The 19,570-nt window shown below is 39.1% G+C and overlaps 2 protein-coding genes across 2 annotated transcripts in view; both read right to left on the bottom strand.

Annotated features, from left to right (window-relative positions):
- The window catches only part of MAT2B (methionine adenosyltransferase II, beta), a 15,293-nt gene extending 13,317 nt beyond the window's left edge, over positions 1–1,976 (bottom strand). The window contains exons 1-2 of the mRNA XM_009318572.1: positions 1,947–1,976; positions 14–189 (exon numbers count right to left, since the gene is read on the bottom strand). Coding sequence (XP_009316847.1) covers positions 14–189; positions 1,947–1,976 — 206 coding nt within the window. The remainder of the gene's footprint in view (positions 1–13; positions 190–1,946) is intronic.
- Positions 1,977–4,189: 2,213 nt separating this feature from the next.
- Positions 4,190–19,563, bottom strand: HMMR (hyaluronan-mediated motility receptor (RHAMM)). The gene is made up of 18 exons (XM_009318513.1): positions 19,502–19,563; positions 18,237–18,335; positions 17,536–17,612; positions 16,656–16,736; positions 15,708–15,896; positions 15,303–15,389; positions 14,667–14,767; positions 13,373–13,447; positions 12,183–12,361; positions 11,209–11,357; positions 10,680–10,894; positions 9,962–10,078; positions 9,033–9,191; positions 7,225–7,377; positions 7,015–7,114; positions 6,595–6,771; positions 5,905–6,067; positions 4,190–5,141 (listed from the first exon to the last, which is right to left on the bottom strand). Exons 1-18 carry the CDS (start codon positions 19,545–19,547, stop codon positions 5,122–5,124), a joined length of 2,187 nt encoding a protein of 728 aa, XP_009316788.1. The 5' UTR covers positions 19,548–19,563; the 3' UTR covers positions 4,190–5,121.
- Positions 19,564–19,570: the final 7 nt, after the last annotated feature.

Raw genomic sequence — 19,570 nt, 5'->3', positions numbered from 1 at the left:
CAGATTTAGTTACCGGAGGGCAGCCGTCGCGCCTCTGCCCAGCACCGGGGGCAGCGGGACAAACCCGCCTCGGGCCGGGAAGCCGTCGAAAGTTTCGGTCATCTGCCAGGCGAACTGATGCCACCGGCTTGAAAATAACCCTCTACTACCACCTGGAGGAGTTGGAAATAATGAAGAACACGTAAAAGCCTTTTAAAGGCAGAAGGCGGGACCCGTGTAATGTGCTTTAGCATAGCCACACGGCCCCTGCCCGCCCCCTCCCCGTGAAGGAAGAAGTTGAGATTGTAGTCTCAGGCAGTCTTAAGTTTTTAGAAAAACAGTCCAGAAACCAATTACTAATTTTCATTTCCTCAGGGGAGAGAGGGGAACAAGTCACCCTTCCCCCGAAGGTTTACAACATTTCGGGAGCGTTGCATAGGTAGAGGGTAGCCCCGTGTCTGTGCAGGGGGTACCCTGACCGACCTGCCAGCAACACGGCGATGTTGATTACTCTTTGAAGCAATGTTCTTCTGGCAATCACATCTCTTCCAGAGTTTTAATGTTCCCAAATTTGCATATTGAAACTGTGATCTTTCATTTGTATAAAGTGGAAATTCATGATTAGACCAAAATACCTTACTTGGCTGCTAAGAGACACCATTGGTATAGCTCTGGCACATATTCAGAAGAAATTTTTTTCCACCATGCAGAAAGGAAAAGGAAGTATGTGCCTTTTCACGTTACCTTTATCCATAGCTTTATATTAAAACAACTGGTAAATCCTACAGAGAAAGGGGGGTGGCCTTTGAGAAAGCAATCGCTGCCTGTAGTACTCAGACCATATGCATAGTTTCATGCTTACAAGTTGACAAAGTTTATTTTTTAAATGCTAGTTTTTAAAGAAACACGAATCTGTATACAAAGGCAAAGGCCTTTGTGTTTGATAATGGGACAGAAGTTAAGTAGATGCATAAGAATTAGCAGCCAAGACTTATTTTAGCTACACTGTTTAGCTACAGTATTTAAGTGGTAGTTAAGGGAGAAAAGCAGATGATACTACAGGAATTAACATACAGTTAAAGAGAAATCAGAAAATCTACTAAAAATTGAAGAAAATCATGTTGTAAGTGACCTTTACTTATGACAACTAATATTTACAGGACAAAAAAGTTAACATATATAAACCACTTTAGCCAGTTTCTGCCTTCTCAGAATGCAGATGCCCTATTTTTCCTTGTAAGAAGCTATGGACATTGAATTCCCTTTCATTAACCTTATTATAGAAGGTTATATATAACTGATATATATTAATAAATCAGTAATTCACAACTTGAAGTTCAGAAGAAAAATCTACAAAGAAATACTGAAGTGTTCAGCAGCACCAAGTAACAACCCCAAGCACATCTAATGTCACAGCCCTTCCCCCGGCAGAGGCCGAGGGCGCTCACCGTACATCATAACAAAAACAGTGACGTGGAAATAGAAGGTTTGCCTCCAGGCTTAGAGCAAGAGGAGAATCGGGAAAGCATTAACACTGGAGTCTCAGGCTAGAACCATAACTTGGCCTGTAAAATATCTTCACATTTTTGTCCCAGTGTAACAGTTACAAAAACTGGGTAATCTGTTATCTTCATAACAGAAGATAGGCTATTTTCTCTTAAATATTTACATTTAATTCAGTAGCATTCTAGCTTATATTTTCAATTTATTATAAATACATTCACTTTGTGAAACACTATGATTTCATGGAATAGATAAACAAAAATTTTACTGCAGTCCGTATCACAGGCATTTAAGCCTAATGCATCACTGGGTGACTAAATGCACCGCTCATTAAATTACCATTTCAGACTAATTCACAGAGACTACAGCCTAATTGAGTCTCCCTCTGCTCCTGTTTCCTTTTCCCCAGATTCTGTAATCCAAGTGTGACAGCAATCTATTAATGCAAATATCCAGAGCCTTACCTGCTCCATTTCCACCAGCATTTCAGGCATCGCCTCAAACTATGGAAGGCATTTTCAGCCTAGGAAATTATTGCAGTTCAACTGCGCATTTGTCCCTTTGTCTGCTTGTGCCTGCAGAGAGCACACGGACTGAAAGAAGCTATAGCTCAGTTGACCTTTGAAACCAAAATGCTAATCCAAGCCCTATGTCACGTGCGGCTCTGAATCCTGTTAAGCTTTTGGTTTATTCCCAGTGGTACCATTTAAGCAGCTCAGTATGAACTTCAATTTTTACTTCATAACAGCCAGCAGAAGCAAGCGCAGCCATTGTGTGTATAAAATTTATTCAAAGCACTGGCACTGAGCCTTATGCAGTTTTCTTTTTATAGGAAACAGGAAGAGGGCTCTAATTAGGTCAGCCAGGTTGAAGATTCTAGCTGCTTTTCGTTTTACATTTAAACTAAGTACAACCCAGATCTTGCTACGATACAGTGAGATGGATGATCAGAGAAATAATTTCAATTAAAAAAAGGTATGTTCCACAACATGAAAGTAATTGATTCCTGCAGTGAATACTTAAGTCAGTTGAGCTACCAGTATCAAGGTTTCAGTTTTTAATACGTATTTCATACATGCATGGAACTGCCAAAACCACTTAGATTGATGTTGACACAAAGCACTCAGAATTTCCCCTTTATTCCCACTCTTCTCTTCCCAGCCTGCGCTACATTATTTATCTATATTTTAAAACTAAAACAAACAAAAAAAAATTGACATTGCTGTAAGGCTAGTGTAGTTATTTGCAAGAGTTTCCCTATTCTTTTTGTCAATACAAGCATGCTCTTGATAGTTGAAAAAGGATTCAAAATTACACTTAGGTAAAACTGCCAATTAAGCTAGAAAGTTTTAAGAATTAAGGCTGTATGAAAAAATAAGTAGCCATCATAAAAGCAAAATCTGTGCTATCTGCAGTATTTTGCTTCACTTGGTGTACTTTCACCCTTTGACAAACTCTGGCTACTTTGATGCAGGACGTGTCAAACACCAAAAGTGAAGTTCAGTTAAAAATGTACCTTAGCTCAGTGTCCCCATTTCCATGTTTGAGTTCGCGGAACCTTCTGTTAGCATTCACTTGCCCTAATCTCTCCTGAAATAAAAGGCTCGTGTACATTTTTAAAAACACAAACTAAGAATGCCTTTCAGTTTTTGCATGAAGGCTTTTCAGACATCGACATTCTGATTTATAGTGATTTTGCCTTAAAAATCCCCATGAGTAGCACGGCACAGCAAGTGTGCACCTTTCAGCCGCCCTGCATGAAAGATGAAGGCCATCCTATGAGAAAAACTCCAGCGTAATAGCTGTAGAGTGTAACTTCCATTTTCAGTTGTTTACAGATTTCCCCCACCGCCACCCCATTGCTCTCTCCCCTGCTGCCCACCGGACTGGGCTCGGTTTAACCACCTGCTCATTTCACATCCCGTGACTAGTGGCTATACAGGCTGTGCAACATCAGGATTTCTAGTACGACCATGTTCTCATCAAATGAGTCCCACTAATGCAGATTTCCTCTACAGTTTTCTTTTACCCCATTTACATCTTTCAGACAAGAAAACTTTTATTTTTCTCCACAAGGAGAGATAACTCCAGTATTAAATTCTTTTAGCAGCTTCCTTATTAAAATATGCCTCTCAACACTTCAGGCAAACCGCTAAATTGAACACTAAGTATTTCTCAGTTCAAACACCTGGAGTTCATCCTCATCCTCAGTCTTCAGAAGTTCAAGTAATCCAGCAAATACACAAAGATGACATTAACAGACAAGACCTAGCAGTTTCTTTCCTTGGACTTAACATGCATTTTTGGTATCTCATTTCCTAGGTATTATCAATTCACTGTAAGATTATAATGTCAGTGTAAGCGGCAATACATTCAACACACCAAGCTTTGTGTACTGTCTCTGCAGCACCCATACGCAGGATATTAGTAGATACAATAACAAGAACAGAGTTCCGCATTTCACTTAAGTTCCAGTATTTACTTTTGCATTAAGAGAAATTCACAGGAAACAAGAGGATAAGGGAATTGCAGGTTGTATGTATTGTAAATAATTTCTGTAAGACTAGAGAACGCTTAGTCTTTGAGGCAAGACTGACATTGGGCTTTGTTGTGAAGATTTAAGACAAGAACAAAGAACATCAGGTCAACTACACTATGATTTTGGTTTTTATCCCTGGTTTGTGAAGGAAATAGACAAATACTTTAATTTAAAATTTTTATTGTGCTAAAACGTTCTTAATTTGAGATGCAGTTAAAGAGATTCCTTCCACCTTGCCAAAATCTAAGTCTCTACAATGAATGCATGTACAGTGGGTATCCTCCCACATGGTTAAGACAAGTTCTGTTGTCAGTCCCCTTCACACAGCACTGATCAATTACAACAGCTGCCTACAAAGATGTTATGACAGTTTAAGAGTCCAGTGAGCACAGCATTCATAAAATCGACATTCCTCTTAAGACACTAATCTTAGCCACAGTATGCCAGCATTTAGATAAATGCAGTCAATTTGAGTTTGACTTGAAAACCCTCTTCTGGAGATCAGCAGCTGCAATATCTAGCCCCAGGATTTAAATTAGCATGTCCTGAATATAGATCCCACTAAGAATATAAAAACTAACTGTACAGTCCGATTTTCTACATTGGTTCTATATTATGTAGGCCACAGAGGAAGAAGGGTCTCTTGGCAGCATTTCTGCCATTGGTATTGAAGCAACCATAAACAGCAAAATTAATTTAACATAAAATTGTATACATGAGATAGATAAAAAACCATCTTTTATGAAATCAGATTTCATTTGCCATCCTTATTCACCTTTTCTGAACTTAAGCTTCTCTGTCAAAAACAAACTAAGCAGCTTCAGCATACAAAAAAAGTGAAACAGTGAACACTTTTCGCAGTTGAAGAGTGCAACGATGTTACCAGGAGTCTGGAACAGCCACCTACAGCTTCACAGTAAGAGTATAACCAAGCATAGTTTTCTAAAAACATATCATTTTAGACCATTTCTCTAGTACTCCTACTAATTTGTATTATATACGGCATCAAAGTTCACCTTGAACAAGCAGTCTGTCAAAGTCTTCTGTAGTACATAAATTTATTGGTGATTCATGATATTGTTCTTAATACCAAGAAGAGATTAAATTTTGTTTTTATTACCTGCAATGGAAAAGGGTTACTAAGTTTGCGTTTTTCACCATTGCTCCCACCACATTGAGTCATTAATTGCCTGCTGGGGGGAGGAAGGCACTACGCTCCACGTAACAGGGAGGCCAGAATTTCAGACCCTGGCATATACTGTAAACTGAAGGTCTGGTTAAGATCTATACCCTCCCACGCTGCCTCCCTTCATGCATCCCTATGCTCTTGCCATCTTTCCCTCCACTACACATTTATCTGTAGGCCTTCTGCATCTTACCTTTACACCTACAGCAGTATAACGTCCTGCCAGGTAGCAGCTGAAGAACCACAGCTCAAACCCCTGGCTGAGCCACTTTAACCCCTGCCACCCATGCAGGAGACGCTTCCCATCACCCGATTAGCTGTAATGCGCAAGCTGCATGACAGAAGGGAAATCGGAGGCGATACACAGTAGCAAAGCAAAGTTCACATCTTGCAAGATCGTGCAAACCAGCGGATTCTCTGTAACCCACTCCCTCCTCTTCCCCCCTATCAAACACACTCTGTTGTCTGACCTGTCATACCACCTGCTCACATCAGGTTATAAGAAACTGGCCTAAAAAGCACAATAGCAAACCGGACACTGGCAGTGCCCCATCGATGCAGCCCTCCAACATCTGCTGTGAAACACACAAGAAGTGCCTTCCTTCCCCAAATGCAGCAGACTATGCAAGACTGTCATACCTTCTTTGCTTAAGTTTAAGAGATACAAGGACACCATTATGTCAATATCTAAGCTTACCTTCTTTAAAAGGAGTTTTCGGAGGAATATTTTCCTTGCTATCATGCTGGAAAGCTTTGGAAGGATCAAAACGCCTAATGCCCTGAATTGCATATAGCTGCTCCTGAAGATCTCTGTTGGTTTGCTTTTCTTTTGCTAGCAATGCGCGCAGTTTTGAGACATCCTAAAGAAAACATAATACTTGGAAGTTAGATTAAGAACAGGAGGAAAGTCTGCTTCATCATTACTGAAGGAGCCCTTTTGACTAATGCTGAACACAAACATACATACACAGTTATTGGTGGCGTTGAAAAACAAACCAAAACCAAACATACAGGTGTAGAGAAACCAGCACCACTGTACAACTGCTGTATACCACCACTACGCAGTATGGTAGCCTGAAACTTTCAGGTGCTGCTTCCAGCAGATAGTTTACTAAGTCTAGAACCTCCAAAAGAGGTAAGCAAAACCAACCAAGCCAAGAGTCAGGGTAATTTGCACTGGTGGTCCCTCTGTATATCATATTCAGTCGAAACTAAAACAGATTCTCTTGGTGTTTCTGGAGGCCGGTGGTTTGTTCTAATCTAGCTCTTCCAGGGAATTTAAGAACCATAGAAACCAAGTAGTTTGCAGGATTAGTCTATAAATATTTAGAGCAACAACCAAAGGAATCAAGCAAATAACTTAGATTTAACTTTTCATTTCACAAACCTGCTTCAGGTGGGTATTCTCTTCCTTCAACTTCATAACATGCTTGATTTTTTGCTTCTGGTTCTGGTGGCCAAGTAGTTTAGCATAGGCATCACTTAGTTTATTCAGTTCTTCTTGGGCTGCACCGTGCTCATTTAAGAGCGCATTCTTCTCTGCTTCAAATGCATCTAATTGTTGCTGAAATAAATATTGAATCTTTGAGAAATTTTTAAACATAGCTTTTTACTGAACTGAAATCTACAAAGAAAGATTGGTTTGGGAAGGGGAACAGCTGGCTCAAGGGACAGTAACTTAGGAAACATTGCAGGATAAATGCCTCAGAATGGGTAATAGCATGTTTACTTCTCAAGAGTAGAACTTGCATCAACTGCACAAATCTTAAGTCAACAGACACTAATAAACATCTACTTCATAACACACCTGAAAAGGCTTAGTTTTGTTATGTAAATCTTCATATAGATTACGCCAGGTCTTTATCTCCTCTTTTAAACTAGAGGTCACATCTTCATTTATGGTTTTCCTAAAAAGCAGGAAGTAGAGTTTCATTACATTCATTGATAGCTCTCAGCACTTATTCACACTGAGACTTCAGTGTGCTATAATATGCAGGTTTAGTTTGAGAAAAGTCACCTTGATCTTTCCACTTCAAGTTTTCTTTTCAGATCTTCAGTTTGCTCTTCCAGTTTTTCCTGAAGTTTAGTCATTTGTGCAAGGCAAGACTCTTTTGTTCTCTCTGTTTCTGCTTCTTTTAGCGCAAGCTTTGTCTGGACTTCCAAAAGCATCCTGAGGAAAATATCATCCATCCTTAATGAACCCTTAAAACTTTTTTTTTAACGCTACTCTAAATCTGAAAACACAAGTAACCATGATTGAAAAGCTGTTAGTAGAAGAACTGAAATAAAGGTTTGCACAAACAGTGCTACAAGAGAAGAACAACAATACAGAAAGCAGTCAAGTTCAAGATGTGCAATACTCTTAACTTCTCCTATGAGGAAGCAAGCAGTGCTTTTGAAGGAAAGATCATGTTTCTTACTTACGACTGTTTAATGCCAGCAGCTTTTAGTGGAAGACACTTTAGTAGTTAGACTTTACATGCAGAGGTTTGCTCAAGCAGAAACTAGTCAAGGCTGTTCAGTGTGAATGTACTCAAGGGTTCAAAAATTCTACACCTAAAGCATTGCCTTCCCTCTCCAGCCTCAGCTGTTTGTTATATCACCTAGGTGGAGACTACGAATCCCTTCCCTGCCACACTCAACCAGCAAATCAAACAGGAAATAACTCTTCAGTTGTTTTTCTTTTACCAGCTCTAATGGAAACTGGAGGCAATATTAAGCAGGTGGGGAGGAAAGAAAGGGCAACATCTTAAGCAGCACAGGTGTTTTAAAATAAGTTGGGGTAAGCTGTGATTCTCCTTTGGACAATCTTAATATACTGGCTCTGGGTGAACAAGACAGCAGAAACATTACAAAACTTCACAGAGGCATTTTGGGAAGATCAGAAATACCCAATTCAGTTTGGCCAAAAAAGCATTTTAATGCAGTCGAGTAAGTCATTTATCCACATGCAACAGTTAAAAAGATTAGAGCATAGTTGTTGATTTAAATCCAGCTTCAACTTCAGAAGCTAGCTAGGAACTACGTTAAAAGAAGTGGGGAAGGAAATCTTCCAGCAGATACACAATATGATCCATAATGCGACTCATGTACAGGCAGTTACCACAGTTGCCTAATACAGGTGATTGTACACTGGGACCTTTTAAGGCGAAACTCCCCCACTTCCTCAAATAGTCAGTTACTTGCCCACAGAAGGGACTTTTTCATGCTCTGCACCGTGAGCTGGAAGGAGAACACACACCACTAAGCTGCTGTTAGACAGTCAGAGAAACATCCTCAGCTAGTGGCCTAAGACAACTTCTTGGGTGTTACTACTTCTTAGCTGCACTGTGGTGCTTCGTATTAGGCAGAGAGGACATTTGTTTACCTCATGGCAGTGTGGTAATTCATGGATGGTTAATTGGCATCTGCTTGTGAGCCGAATTTGAGGTGGCACATTATTCAGAGTGGCAAAGGGTGAGCTCTGCATTAGTGTTTGTTTGTCTGCCCCTGTGGATCTTATTTGTGGAGCAGTCACTGTAACTGATTATTTCCAATAAAGACAACATTCCAATGTATTTCAGTTAACTATTTTCCTTTTCCTATATGTTCCACATAAAGGAAAATGTCAAAGCAATTGATTGAACAGACCAGTTTTCTAACGCATATAAACTTAATGAATTTTGTCTGTCGATATTTTCAGCCTTCTGCACTGGGAAAAGGAAGAAACTTAAGCTTACACCAAGTACTGATTTTATTTCATAGACCACCATGTTAAGTTCTAGTTAAGAAGGCAAGCCTTAGCTGGCATTCTTTAGCTTAAGGAAAAGTTTGTCTGTCTAGTACCTTGCACATTCTTCTTTTGCTTTGTTTTTAGTGTATTCTGCTTCCTGAAGCAGCTGTAGATTATCTTGGCCTATTTTTTTTAGGTTGGCAACTTCTTCTTGCAGAGAGGTGTTCTCCAGTTTAAGACTGCATATTTCTTCAGCTACTGTCTTCTTGTAGCTGGCATTCCAATGCAAATCAGAAAAATCTTGTTACTTTAGACAAAATACAGTAAGAGATTTTATAATCTGGAGATATGGCAGTATGCTGGCACTGATAAATCCAAAGTTAAAAAACCAAACCCAAACATTTCCATAAAGCCATAAGCAATACACTACGACAAATTCTGCGATACAGGTATTTTCACATTTTGGTAGATACTTTAAAACACAAAAGACCTACTATACCTGAAGCTTATTTTAAACACCGAAAGACCTACTATCTGCAGCTTGCATTGGCAAATATCCCACTGGATCCTTCATGGGTGCCTTGCATACTCAGCAATAACAATAACACTTTTTAAATACTTCTACAACCTGAATATTTTGAGAGGAAAGAACTGTAGGAAAATAATGTCGATTCAGTGCAAGTTTTGAGCCTAAACAAGAAGTCTCTTTGCAAGAGATTTTAGTGCAAAGAGAACACCATCGCTAGTTACCACGCTCATTGAGATTCAAGAGCACTTGAGCATTCTAACTGGTTACGCTTTGGAAGAAGAAATATCCCGTTTCCTGAACCATATACTGAGTATGTCATTACATTTGACTAGTACTCAAAAGGAATAAGTTAATTTCTTAATGCAATCAAATACTCCATCACAAAATCCTCTGCTCTAATACTGTACCAATGCTCATATACAGTGTTAAGTACCAAGGCACATGAATAAACAGCATGTTTTATTGTAATCTTAGAGATAATCCCCATCCTAGATCTTAACGAAACTTAAATACCTCTCAAAGTCAGCAACAGTCTTTCCAAGTTTACACAATGTATTGCTATGCTCTTCCTGGATTTGCAAAACAGCATTGCTGTGCATTCCATTGATTTGCTCCAACTCAGCATTCTTCCTGAAATAAAAATTCAGCATTCCACACTGAAGATGAGTATGTCTGAACACATTACCGAATGCTGTTATCAGTTACAGAAGGCTTGCAGTAGCAGCAATAAATTATGACGAACCAGTAACTTCTCTGCCACAACTTCACTTATTAAAGCACAATCTTCACAACAGATTTCACTAAGCATTTCCCCCTCCCCTTATTTTCCAAGATAGCTATAGAATAGATTGAACACCTAATAGTAAACTTTCAATACGTGAAAGGAAGAAACAACTTGCTTGAAAATCTTTCCTAGTCATTGCCCTCTCCAGGGCAGAAACATCCAATACAATGTGAATGTGGCTTACCCCTCACAACAATGTCACGTTAGTACAGTACTGGCATTTCAAGCAAGTCTCAGCACACTAATTAAACAGTTTTAAGACAATATAAAACTGATTCAAGTCACTCAGCTGGCTTAGGTCGAATCACTAATCAACAACCAGCAAGAAATAAATTTATATCTGTTCAGGTCTCTAAAACCCAAATTAGGCTCAGAAGCTTTGTTTATGCTACTGATTTAATATTTTCCCTTTCAAAGCTTTAGAATCAGAAAGTTTACTTCACAAACCCTTTCAACTTTACTTCCATCTGTGCAAGTTCAAGAGCTTGAGATTTGATTTCTTGTTCCAACCGCTTCACCAACTTTTCAGCTTTCTTCTCCTTAGCATGTAATTTATTCAGCTCATTCATTGTATCATTCAGCTCTTCTTCAAGAATATATCTCTCACTTGTTACCTCATCTTGGAACTCCAGCAACTTCTGGTGCATTGACGCAGATGACTCCTGCATGCCAGAGTATCACAGATTTTAAAACTACCAGTACTTTTCGAGATATTAAAGACTAACTTGCATTGTTCAAACTTTAAAGGACAAGAATAACATCAAATCTACAGGAAGAACCAAAACACCCATCATACCAGCCATGATTCTTAGAGATATTGGACCACACAGTTTCTGCTTGCCAGCACCCACTTGTACATTCCACAGATTAGACCGTTAATAATACAGCAATCTCACATGTGACCAAAATCAGAACCTTTAGCGCCAGTCATTGGGATTAGAGTCTATTTTTAGACTAATTTATAGTCAGTATTTACCTTCTCTTGCTGCAGCTGAGAGACCATCTCCTCATGTTTCTGAAGCAGTTTTTGGTGTTCTTGTTCTTCTAAGCCAATTTTTTTTTTCAGGTCTTCTATTTCAGCGTTCATACTCAGGAATTTTCCTCTGCTCTCAGACAACTCTTTCTCTGCATAGAGGAATTGTCAATATAACACAAATTCCCTTCTCTATCTTCAAAGAACTACAACATCTAGTACTTCCATTCTAGCTTTAACGCGAGTTAGGCAAGGGGTGGGGGGAGGGGGGCGCAGGGACCACCACCAAAAAATCCCAAACCGCATCTTTAACCCATCTGGAAACTCCTCAAAATTGACTGAAAGTGCAACACTGTAAAAATAATTTTAACAGCAGAAATCTTTGGATCAAGCAATTAGCCTTCATCAAAACAGCAGTATGGCTGGGGAAAAACAACTAAATGACTTCCCCAAAGCTTCTTCCACATAATACTAGCACACACAAGCCAACTGGTACACAGAGAACTGAGTACCAGTCTCAGGCTGCAGAGTTGCTGGTTTTGGGGGAGAGGGGGTAAAGATGTGAAGAAGGATTCCTAGACACATTCCCAATACCTCAATGAACTTGTGCAGAAGCTGCTAACAGTGGATTGAGACAATATGGTAGAGCTTCTCAACGAAGAATAAGGAACAAGTCATTTGTGTTCAGCTTTCAGACTAAAGCCATTCCCACTATGTAAACAATCTTCATTTCTATACTATCTACCTTAGTAACCCTCCATGGAAATACAAATTTAGACTTAACAGATGTCAGATTCAAGGTAGCTTCCATATTGGTAGAAATATGCCTAGCTGTTTTCAGCTGGAGCTCAGAGACATGACTTTTAACTTGGAACAAACCAGTCTAAACTGACATTTTAGAACAAACCTATTTGAGATGCTTTAAGACCTGTCAGTGATCCCACATATGTGAACAGCATACAAGCACTAACAATTACCTTTCTCTCGTTGAAGCAACTGGCACCTTTCATTAAGTTCTTTTATCAGTTTAAATGATTCTTCCTCTTTTGTTCTGAGGGCATCCCTCAGGATCCCAATATCTTGATCTTTCTTTATCAGTGTCTCCTCCATCTGGGCAACATCTACTTTGTATTTCTCAACTGTTTCTGCAACACTACTGCAGGAGAAAATTCGGGTATTTGTTACCACTAAATTCTGTTTGTAAGCTTACGCTTCAGCACAAAGGAAAAATGCTTAGGGCTGTTGGTTTCCAACAGGAAAACTGCCTTCACCTACTTTACCAGACAAGTTTTTGCACATTAAGACAGATTAATTAAAATTAAAAGCGATTTATTTCAACACTGATGTTTTGTTTTAAAAGAAACTTATACAATCACACAAATAAAATATGAAGGTTTGATTAAAAGAGAATTAGTCGCTATAATTGATTTACAGATGACTGCTACAGCCAGTTTTTTTCCACAAAGCTGAGTTTTGACAGAAAAGCATACACATTAATAAACCATATTTTAAAAGAATAAACAGAATCTTAAGATATATAGCCAGTTAATGAGGAATCTCTTAATGAGTAAATTGACAGTGAACAAAGAGTGAACTAGTTAAATGTAAATACTTCTCTATTTTCACCATGTTCTGAGCTAGGGACACATTACTGTGAAGACTAGTTAGAGTTTCAGTCGGTTACAAAGCACTGGATTAGTAATTTTTAGAATCAGACTGATGTTCACACATACATAATTCATCACAACTCTTAAATGGAAATAGGAGTAAAGTTCACCGGAAGCCAAGATTGAGGGTTTTTTTCGCCCTACTGGACATTGTTTTACAAGAGAGGGCTAAAAGACATTACTGCCAGTACCTTAGAGGAAAAGGATTTAGTTTGATTTATGTATAAATAAGGCTAAAAACATGATTTCAGGACCCTGATACCAAACTCTTCCATAATATTGCTTAGCCCAGAACAGCACAGAGACATTTAGAAAGATAATTAAAATAATATCTTGACTCCTTTCCATTGTGTAGAAAAATATCTGATTTCTTTTCCTCCTCTATTTTAATGCTGTTAAACAGAATTGTTGCCAAGATTCTACTTCACCAGTTGTAAACGAGGCTTAGTGTTAGTGCCTTTCAACTTACCCAGTCCAACTCAAGAACAATTTGTTGTTACCTGAGCTCTGTGATATATTCCAGGAGTTTTTCAGTGTCAGACTTATCTTCAACTTTCTCTCTCTCAGTAGCAGACCTAAAACCAGGAAATTTTCATGATGGATGTATTTAAACAAACTCAGAGCTACTTGTAAGCTATTTGTTTACAGATAAGCAAGTAGAAATAAACCATTGAATCACGACTTAGCAGTAATATATACTTTCCATAATTCAGTTTGGCTGACAAACTGGTATTGGCCCTAAGAGGTGATTCTACCCTCTTTTGATACTTGTTCCGTACAGTCTTCTCATTTGTAGTAAAGATGCTGAGTCGTATTCTGCCACAAGCAAGTACGTTAGAACAGCTGCATTAGCTAGACAAATTATCATTTCCTCCCTTTGTGACTTGCACTACCTGCATTATTAGCTTTGTGTATTTTAACTCTAAGATAAGTATAAAAATTCTGCTCATATTTGAGCGCTTGAATGTTAAGTAAATGCAGAAAGCATAAGGATGCTGCAGTGCCAATCATGCAAAATTGAGATAAAGTATACAAGTTCATCTTTCATAGGTTGCCATCCTCAGAAATAGCCTATATATGAGCGCGCTGTTCCTGTGTGGCAAGTGACAGTATTTGGGCAGAACAGAAAGTGTTGATTTGGAACTCTCTCTTCCTACATACAGCTGCTTCAGCCAAAACACTTAGCAGGTGTCTTTCTTCAGAGAATGTGGCTACTACGAAGCAACCACGAAGGCACCACAACTGCTCTTCAATACACTTCGCTGGAGAACACACGCGTGTTCATCAAATAAATCTGTGTGAACTGCCTGGCTACTGAATTAGGATCTCAACTCCTGGTCCAATGCTTTTTCATTCTTGCTTATTTCTAACTTACTAGTCTAAAGGGCCAGACACTGAAGTATCCAATCTACACGAATGTCTTGCTCTAAGGTGAATGACAATTATCTTCTCAAGATACATGTCTGCCCTCCCCATCCCATAGCCAAGAGAACTCCACCCATACTACACTGGAAGACAAAGGGTTGAGATGACATGGTTTGTCTTTTGGAAAAAGGTTAGATACACTAGAGGAACAATATTTTTTAATGTTCATTTTATAAGAATACAGCAGTTCATAAAACTTCATTCCATCAAATTTATTCCAGGTCACAAATACTAATTATTTCTGTTCCTCCTTAGTAGGGAGACAGCCTGTATTTCCCCTAAACCATGTGCTTACTATAAGGTACAAGCATGTAAGCACAGCTAGATGATATAATGTCATCTAAGTCAATTCCTTTCCTTCCTACTTACAGTTTTTCTTCTAACTGTGCTACTTTTCCCTTTGAATGCTCTAGATTCCTTTGCACTTCCTGCAGCTTCATTTCCATATCTTCCTGCTTTGCAAGTGCAGTCTTAAAAAAAAAAAAAAAGACAAATATTACCACCAAAATGAGATTTAGTAAGAAATCCATTGTCTAAGAGACAGCGGTAAACTGAAATTAATTCATAACTAGTTTAATGATAGCGCTTGCTACTATGTTAAATGTGATTCAAAATATCCCTCCGTAAAGATATTAGCCATTTGTTAAAACAACAACCATCATGCCCCGAAAAACACAAACATGTATAAGAGCTTCAAACTATACTTAGGACCACTGGTTTTCAAATAAATTAATAGTCTGACCAACAGATTGATATTGTAACAGACATATTTCTAGGTTTCCTTACTTGAACTCAGATTTACTCTACACATCAACAGCAAAATCAAGAACATTTGTTGTTTGATCTTTCTTTATTTTCACCCTACAGAAAATAGAAGAATCTACCTCACAACAGAAGAGTTGGGGACAGAAAACAAAACACGATCAGCAGTTCTATTGTAAGCCCTTCATTGTCTGCTCCTGAACAGCTCAGAATTACTATCCTGTGCAGTGCAAACGGTCATACCTTTTCCTTAGCATCCCTCTTGTTTCTGAGCTTCATTAATTCCATGCATAGGCTGCTCATTTTCTTCTGCACGCCATCTTCAGACAGCTTATTAGAGATGAATATAAAACCACTAAGCATAACTCCTTCATTTGAATTACTCTTCACACAATCTTTTTTAAAAGTGTCCCCCTCCCACCCACAACACTGATCTCTACCCGTCCTTGAGACGGATGTTAGCAGGTCCCACTCTGGCTTTAGACAGAAGCGCACAAGATCCCAAACCAGACATGCTCTATCCCTGCGGCAATGAAGGGGCATGGGGAATGTGAAAATAGATGCTGATGAGCAACTAAAGTTTCCTTTTGCACAGGGAGCTTAATAACAGCAAAGTCAAAGCAAATACACGCTTATTTGTCTGGATACCTTTGACTTTAGTAGTTCATTGGTTCTTGTTAGTTCCAGAAGCTGTTTTTTTAGGCATGCAATATTTGCCAAAAGAGATGTTTTCTCCTGAACTGCAGCATTCAGCTTTGCTTCAATCTTAACAAAATCCTCATCCAGAGCCTGAAGTCTTTTATCCTGCTCTCCACGCTCTCTCACTAATGCACGAATCTAAAACAAAAGAGGTATTTTCTTTATTTCCTACTATTATTCTTCTTAAATAACCTCATTAGTTTATGCCTGTTGTTTTCTTGGAGAGGCTAACTATCCAAACTGTATTAACTTTCATTCAGAATATATATCTCCAACTCTGTCATTCACAGGAAAGGAGATACCAGAATCACCACAATCCTCTATTATTACACACCACAGATTTGCAGTCCTAGCATTTCATCTGACTTATTTTATGCTACTGAGCCAGTACAACATGTTAAAGTTGAATAGTCTTAGCTTCAGCTTGCAACAGAGGCCAAACCTCCTCTTTGGCTGTGGAATAGAAAGACAGAATGTGACATTTGAGACATGAGGCATAGATTACTACGCAGAAGTGTACTGATAAGGAAAAGCTAGCTGCCTCTTAAACTTTAAAATTATGTCAATTATTAAGCAAAAAACTCAGCAAACAGTTGTTAAATAAAAGAGAACCTTTTTGGGATAGAGAACATAGGACTTGGTTCTCCCCTTTTTTTTTAATAAAAAAAAACTAGCTGCATAGCTGTTCACAGTCGGTAGGAATTTATGTAATTCCATTAACAAACTCAATGTTTTCTACATACCATAACATTTTATAATCTCTGCTCTGCACAGAGCTGTTTGCAAGCTACCTGTATGCTGTGTTATACAGAAGAGGCTAATTCTACCAGTTTGTATTTTTTATTATGGTAAGTGGGAAACATATTACAGGATTGGACTCACATAATGTATTCATACCTCCTTCTCCAGTGTCTTTTGTTTCTTTTTCTCTTTCATAAGGATAAGATCTTTTTTAGGCTTCAGAATCCCATTAGCTGGCTTTTGAAAACAGACATATTAGTAATATTTAAACAGATCTCTAGCTGCATACTAGTTTAACACCACAGTTAAATGTAAGAGTGGATGCCTTCATATAGACAGTACTATTAAAGATACACACACAAAAAATAAAAAACAAACATCTCTCCCACACAGAGGGCAGAGGAGCATCAGGTTAGGATGGGGTTTACCATTGTACTTTCTCATAAGCATTACTCTGAATGGACAGCTCATAACCATTGTGACAGGAAGGAGATTAAGAAGTTTGAGACATTAGCACCCCCTAAACTTCATAAAAAACACTTTAAACTCTTAACCACAGGTTTGTTTGCAGAATTTCATCCTACATCATGAGTACTAGTAAACTAAATGAGTAAGTCAGAGTTATCATTTTTCAACTTGTTAAGCTATGCATCTTCAAATCCATATCCTCGCACATTGCACTGAGAACCTGTGTATACAGTATCACCCCTCTTTGTTTCTTTTACCACTAGGTTTCTGCTCTGTCCACTGTATGAAAGAAGAAACAGAAACATGATCTTCCTAAAAAGAAGCACCAACATTGTAACACCAAAGACAAGCCACTCTGTAGTCCCAAGTAATCATCACGTGATTCCCAAAGAAGCTGTAATTTCATTTTTCCTTCTTAGTTACTAAGGAATACAGGCACAATAATGTGTTTCATAGTTTACTCAGGTAGGTTAATAGTAATTGCATAAAGGGGCTACATGATTTAACTAGTCACAGTGAGCTTCAGCTGGAATTTAACAGTGCTTCAGACACCACAGAAGAGTCTTACTGTTGATCCGAGAGATGCGAGTCTCCTTCCAGTTACAGGGGTAGGTGCACTCTTCTCACTGTTCAGATTTGTCTCACCTGCAGAAGGATGTAGAAAAGAATGGTGAAGGAAAAGAGCATGTATGCACATGGTGAGGGAAATTAACCAAACTAGACAAGGTTAATTGGCTTTTTATACAAAAGACAGAATGCCACCTGATTATGAGGCTACCCACTTCACTACCCAATGCCAGCTGTTTTCTTATTACAGTCAGACAGTTCAATATTAGTCATCTGGGCACTTCACAGAGTTTAGAGAGAGACTACCAGATGACAGTCAGTTTTGAGTATTCAGCTTCTGACAAGTTTCCCCCCCACCATCCAGACCCATGCTGTCAGTTTTCAACTGAGGGATGCTTTATATCTGAAAAACCCATGAAAATATCACTAAAAACATGGTTAATGAAGTAGTTAAATCATTTATTTGATCTCCAGAGGTCCCCCTAATTAGCAGAAGTCACATATAAAGCTATTTTCAGAAGATTCAGTTAGACATGTTTTTACAGCTGCTCTCCCCTTGAGCTGGAAGGTAGGCAGTGAGCCCCTGCAACAGAAAACAATTTCTAAACAAGAACAGCCCAGTAACAGCATGTAACCACTAACAACTGTAGCATTCAAAGATATTATACCATGGTGTTCTATGCAACTTTTAGGACTACTTACTCTTCTGTCTCCTAACCCTTTGACATGTTTCAGAGGACAGAGAACTTTTCAGTACATCTGAAGATTTAACATCATAGGATCCTCGCAGCGGGGTACATACTAGAAACAAGATTTTCAGAACAGCAGAGAATTATTAAGGCACATGATCGGGTTTTCAACTTCAGTAAGTTGAGGCTGGTAACAGATCTAAGTCAAATCCACTTAAAAAACCCCAAAACACCAACTGGAGTCTCAGTTCTCCTCATCCTCCACATAAACATGAAAAAAATATACAGCACACATGGTGGGGGAAGGGTTGATTTATTACACCGCTAATAAAATTAGAAACTGCGATTTACCCATATGATATTGCAAGGCATCTTATTAGTGATAGCAGTGCATTAACTTCCATGAAGAAAAACCCCAAATGGTTAGAGGATCTCAACGCCAACTGGGGAAAAAGCCAGTCTGAAGTGTTAAAGGATAAAAAGCAAACTTAACTGTTAGGAGTTTTTTTTAAACATCTTATTCCAGTTTAGAAAAGACTAATTGGACATTACTGAATGCCAAACTTTTCCTTCAAAGAACTAAGTTACTTCAACTTTTAAAAAAAATTAAAAAGCTTTTTTAAAAAATGAAACAATTTTAAGGGAAACAGCAGACAGAAACAACATGGCTACAAATTCCTCATACAATTATCATTACGGTGGGGTGGTCTCAAACCCAATAAACGCTTATCTACTTACTTCAGCTTTCTCCAAACGAAAGCAACTTCATTTACTATGAGAAAGGGTGACAGTAGCGGGAAGGCATTCAGCTACAGGCAAAAACTCGTTGTGAGAAACTTTTACATTAGAAAAGGCCCTCAGTAGCTTCAGTTGTGACTAGTTCTGTATATGCTTCTCTTGTAGTTTTGCATCAAGACATCAGAAGGCTAGCGAATCCTGGCTTGCCTCTGTTTTATTTGCTACGTACGTACATATATGCTCACTACTACGTTTAGTGGCCGTTTACCTACGAGCAGGACTCGAACGGCGGTCGGGATTTTTGTTCCTCAAAACAGACTCCTACAGGCGCTCAGGCAAGAGGTCCCCGAGCACGCCGTTCGGGGCAACTCCCCTCGCAAGGGGAGCGCAGGCAGGAGGGCTGGGACACACCGAGGTAACGGCAGGCCCGTCTCCCTTCCCTCAGGCGCTACCACGAAGGGCTCGGGCTCCCTCCTTCGCTCGGGCTCCCTCCTTCCCTCGCCCCCCACCCCCGAGGACAGGAGGCCGCCGCGCACGTACCGGAGCTCTCGTTGAAGCGCCGGAGCGGAGCCCTGGAGAAGGCCATGGCGGAGGAGGGAGCCCGGCGCG

This window comes from Pygoscelis adeliae, unplaced genomic scaffold (genome assembly GCF_000699105.1).
Source record: "Pygoscelis adeliae isolate BGI_AS28 unplaced genomic scaffold, ASM69910v1 Scaffold42, whole genome shotgun sequence".
Lineage (NCBI taxonomy): Eukaryota > Metazoa > Chordata > Aves > Sphenisciformes > Spheniscidae > Pygoscelis > Pygoscelis adeliae.
The sequence above is the reverse complement of the archived record's forward strand: the minus strand, read 5'-3'. Positions and strand labels throughout refer to the sequence as shown.